Genomic DNA, 4,896 nt, shown 5'->3' with positions numbered 1-4,896 from the left:
TATATATATATATATACTATATATTTTAAGCTTTAATAAAGCTCTATCATATTAAAATTTGTAGGAAATACTCTCGTAAGCTATTTTTCATATCTTGTTTTATATTCATGCCCATTTTCATGTTTTGTTAAATTCGTAAAAATTTGTGTCTTTCCTTAAGAAGTAATATCGCTCCAATATTGTGCAATGATATTCTGATTAAGTTAGAGCTGATTGAACATATAATAGACTTAAGTCGTCTTAAGTGATAGAGAAGCGCTGATATGCTCAAAATACTAATATATTCTTGATAGGAATTCTTTCCCATTTTTAGAAATTTCACTATTGACAAATTTACATGTTAGTAAATCTCGCTAGGAAACATTTGGCGCGTTTACTTGATATTTCATTTTTGAATGATGAGATTTTACTGCCCTTATTAGTTTTCAATAGATTTATGGGCAATCATACAAAATGACGTAAGCTGCATAACCATAAGGCTTCTAGACCAATGCATTTTATGTAAATCATGGCTTTATGTTGGATGCTTATTAATTCAGTGACTATATACATGGCTACGCAGCTTATGTCATTTTGTGTATGATGGCCTTATAACTCCAAAATACAAATAGCATACAGCTTATCATTGCATGTTAATATCAGATAAAATGGCGTCCATCGCCTCTAAGCAATTCTAGGTAGTCAAATTTCTATTAATTATTTGTGCACATAACAATATTTTATATTAAGGTATTAAAAAAAAAATAATTTTTATAAAAACTGACAATTTGTATAATTAAAATAAGCAGCAGTTTTGTGATATGTATAACGATATCAGAGAAAGAGAATATACTTAAAGACAAGTTAATTAAATATTTTTATAAATTTAAAAAATGTTTCAGAAAAAAATGTGTATTTTAGAAAAAGAAAAAATTGCTTGATATTTTTTTTTAACTAGCACTCTAAACTTCTATAAAACACTTTTTTATCTGATATATTTATTTAAAACAAAAGAGTTATTTAAACTTAACTCGTTTGAAGTATCTTTCTCTCTTGCTCAGATTATTTCTATTATTAAACTGATTAGAGCTATATTCTGGCAAGAAATAATGAAATGTATAAAAAAATGCAATCATTAAAACAGATCATTTCTTAAATTTATCATATACATATTTATTTCATCTAGAAAGAATTGCATATCACAAAACTACTGACATAAATGAATTATTTTTCATAAGACAATTCAAGAATGATATATTTATATCATTATATATATATCATCAGATATATATCAGAGCCTTCTAATTCGGACATCGCGTGCCCCAAATCCACTTGCCTCTCGTCCGCCCGTGTTTGTTCCCTATCATGGGTTTAACACTTCTTCTTTATCTTATATTATTCGTGGCTGTTAGAGATGTAAAAATATTTTTGATCAAATTCATGAAAAAAGAATAGAATTCATAAATTAAATATGTAGAAAAAATAGAATTTATCTTTCCTTGTTATTTCGATACTTTTTAATACTTTTTAATACTTTTTATTTTTTATAATTTTATCGAAGCGGCAATATTATCGGCTGTTGCAATTCTTGATGAGTTGATAATAGATTAATAGGTCTGTTTGCGTTGCTTGTATTCTTTGCATTCAACATCTATGCTTTCTCTTTTTTCACCCGAATCTATTTTTCTAATCATTGCTCTGTTTTCTGTTCCTGCACTAGACTGCACTAGAACTGCACTCTTTCTCGCTTTGAATAAATATCAAATATATATCTTCAAATTCCAAAAATGTATACTGATTCAGCCATAGAAAACAGACCTCATATCACTTTAAGTGCAAAAATTTTGGGAAATTTCAAGCATGAATGCGAAGATCTAAAAATAAAGATAAATGACCTAAAAAAAATATCAGTAAAAAACTGTCAAAACCGAAAGAAAAAAACCATTAATTTCCGAGTTTTTTTACCTTAAAATTCTAGTATTTTTCCGTCGTTTACATCTATAGCTGGCTGTGCATCGGCGCGATGACGCGGTGTATCATTTTAGGTTTGTTCGCATCGCATATCCAACTTCTACTTTCTCCAACCGTAACTTCTATTCACTCAAACGCGCTCATTATAGAATGATAGGAACATGTTGAAACATGTTAGAGTATGCGATCTTTTGTATAATGATTTCGTTTGGAATCTCTATTGATCCTAAGCCCAGATCTTCATATCGGGCAATAGCGCTTTGATAGAGCGCTGAATTGTGAAAAGTCAGTTGTGAGAGTAAAATTTATCCCCATCATCCGTTTTTCACCAATCAGCGTTCGGTATTAGAGAGCTATTGCCCATATGAGGATCTGGGCTAAGAGTTATGTTTGCATACTTGCTTCAACTTGCTCTTACGCGTTTGGCGAGAAGACTGGAAGGTAGCGTTGGAGAGGATAAAATTGAAAAAAGCCTGCTTACCGTTGAAATGGGAACACAATTACCATTTGGAAGGCTCTGATATATTTCACAAATTTCTTTCTTCCGTAACTATAATATCTACATCTTATAAAACAAAAATTTTAATAATGTGATAGTGAAATTATGTTTAAAGCATAATTTCTTTTTTACCTATTTACTGATATTCAAACAAACAATTAAAATTATTCAATTAATAAAATATTCACAGCATGCAACAACTATTATATTGGTAACTTGCATACAAAATTATTATAATAAAAAACTCATTATTCTTTCAATCGTAATCACTTATATGGCTCTTTATATTAAATCATATATGACTTAAATAAATCAAAATAGCAAAGAGAAAAAGTAAGTCATATGTAACACTTTAAAACTTATTTATACATCTTTTTAGACATTAAGATTATTCATTATAAATATGCTTCACCTCATTGCGAGATTTTCTCATAAAGAGGTTTTGAAATTGCGTGAAAAGAATGATATAAAAGAATGTCAGGATTCATAAATCAATCGCTGATAATGAGGAAATATTTCCCATGTTGGCAAATGCAAACCAAATTCTAAAGCTACCAACACGGCAAACTCAGACGTAATTAAGTCCTTGCGATTTAATCGGAATACTCCTTCAATTCTCTGTAAATAAAAGTAATAATAATTATTATATAAAATTTTTATTATTACATAATACAAAATAAAGATACCTCGATGAGGGATTTAAGAATATCACCCTTCACATCATTCAATTTTGCTGCAAGAAGTAAACAAGCGCCAGCACATAACTTCCGTGTCTGTTTTGTCACGATATTTCGAAGAATAAGTTTTTCAAAATATACATAGGCCATTGCGACAGTGAGTAAATCAATTCCATATTCTAATTTAGCTATTTTTCTCATTTCTCGTTTTAAACTGAAAAAAGAACTTGTAAAAATAATAGCTAGAAATGAGAATATACACTATACATATATTGCTATACATAAACGTACCTGCGAAGTTTACTGAGAGTGAGTTGAATATGTGGAAACTTTTCTTTAAATTTATCATTTAATTCTTTCTTCAAATCGGAAGGCCTTACATAATCAATAACGGATGCCTATGTGATTGTAAAATATTAAGTTGTATTAATCAAAAGTCTCTTAAGTCATTAATTAAAACAATTACAATTAAGAGGGCATAGGTATCTAGAAGAGTAAAAAAAATCGAATTTTTAAAATATATATTTTTAAAGTTTGATATATTAAGATGTTTCTGTAAAGTTATAAATCCAGCGAAACGTATCAACAAAATTTTTTATAAAAAACCGATATTTAACTTAACGACTAGCTGCCATTTTGTTCAAGTGCGATATTTCGAAAAATAGCTATACATTAATTAGTTAGTACTAGATTTATATTTCAACTTTATATTATGTTGTTTTGTTTTCGAATGAATTTTGTAGAAGTGACATCGCAAACTGATTATTAAAACAAGTTTTACAAAAATGTTAAGAATTGTCTTGCCATTTTTTTATTATTTTTTAATAATAGTTTTAATAATATTTTTAATAAAGTATAAATGACAAAGAGAGAAAAATACACTCTTTACAATGAAACAAACATATTTTTTTCCATTTTTCCACAAAAGTTCACAAAATTAGGCTTCATTTTGATGCGTCTAAGTATCTATGCCCCCCTAATATACTGCATACCATGTATGATGTAAATGTCAGCAATGTTCTATGTTTCCCAGCGATAAGTTCTGGATCATCCAATAAGTTTGGATTATACTGGGCAGATTGTTCGTCCCAATCATGAACTGTAACAATATACAGTAAAATAATTATATATAATATTAATAATATACATTAATTTAATAACAAATTTAGATTACATTTTTTAAAACTACCTTTGGAATCAACACTGAAAGACAATGGTGGAGACTCAGAAGTTATGTAATGAGCACGGTTTGTAGCTGTATCATAAGAAAGACACCTAAAATTAAAAAAGGAAATGTTATAAAATGTATATTATTTTATTTTATGGCATGCAGTATGCAATGTGCTCCAGAATTGTTGTATTTCTCTCATTAATGATTAAAAAAAAAAAAGAGAGAGAGAAAAGAGTATTAAGAATTATTTAAAATATAGATATTCCTAATTTTTGAATCCTAAGTAAAAGAATATTGTAACACAATTTGTTACATTTAATTTTTCGATAGTTAATAAATTATAAATTACATATAGAATTAAAAAATTATAACAATAATAGGCTCTTGATCAATTCTTATTAACAAAAAAATGGATTTTAAAATGAAAAACATTGAATATCTTAAGAAGTGTATGAGAAACTTCTGGAATACTATTTATAAACGATATAATGAATACATATAAACACATGCTACATATATGTATATCATTTTAAAATACTTAAAAACAGCAAGTATTTTTTCTTTATATTATCACGAAAATATGGTATGAAATTATTCTG

At 27.7% G+C, this 4,896-nt stretch overlaps 1 protein-coding gene across 2 annotated transcripts in view; it reads right to left on the bottom strand.

The window, feature by feature from the left end:
* LOC108686509 (CDK5 and ABL1 enzyme substrate 2) overlaps nucleotides 1–4,896 on the bottom strand; it is a 12,008-nt gene that overhangs the window by 2,390 nt on the left and 4,722 nt on the right. The window contains exons 5-9 of one of the 2 annotated variants that reach the window (XM_018191855.1): nucleotides 4,301–4,401; nucleotides 4,119–4,225; nucleotides 3,418–3,524; nucleotides 3,136–3,340; nucleotides 2,862–3,067 (exon numbers count right to left, since the gene is read on the bottom strand). In XM_018191855.1, coding sequence (XP_018047344.1) covers nucleotides 2,927–3,067; nucleotides 3,136–3,340; nucleotides 3,418–3,524; nucleotides 4,119–4,225; nucleotides 4,301–4,401 — 661 coding nt within the window. In that variant the 3' untranslated portion in view covers nucleotides 2,862–2,926. The remainder of the gene's footprint in view (nucleotides 1–2,861; nucleotides 3,068–3,135; nucleotides 3,341–3,417; nucleotides 3,525–4,118; nucleotides 4,226–4,300; nucleotides 4,402–4,896) is intronic. The other variant, XM_018191864.1, reaches the window with a different exon arrangement.

Source organism: Atta colombica, unplaced genomic scaffold, assembly GCF_001594045.1.
Source record: "Atta colombica isolate Treedump-2 unplaced genomic scaffold, Acol1.0 scaffold100, whole genome shotgun sequence".
NCBI lineage: Eukaryota > Metazoa > Arthropoda > Insecta > Hymenoptera > Formicidae > Atta > Atta colombica.
Note: the sequence above shows the minus strand (reverse complement) of the source record. Positions and strands in the feature narration are given on the sequence as shown.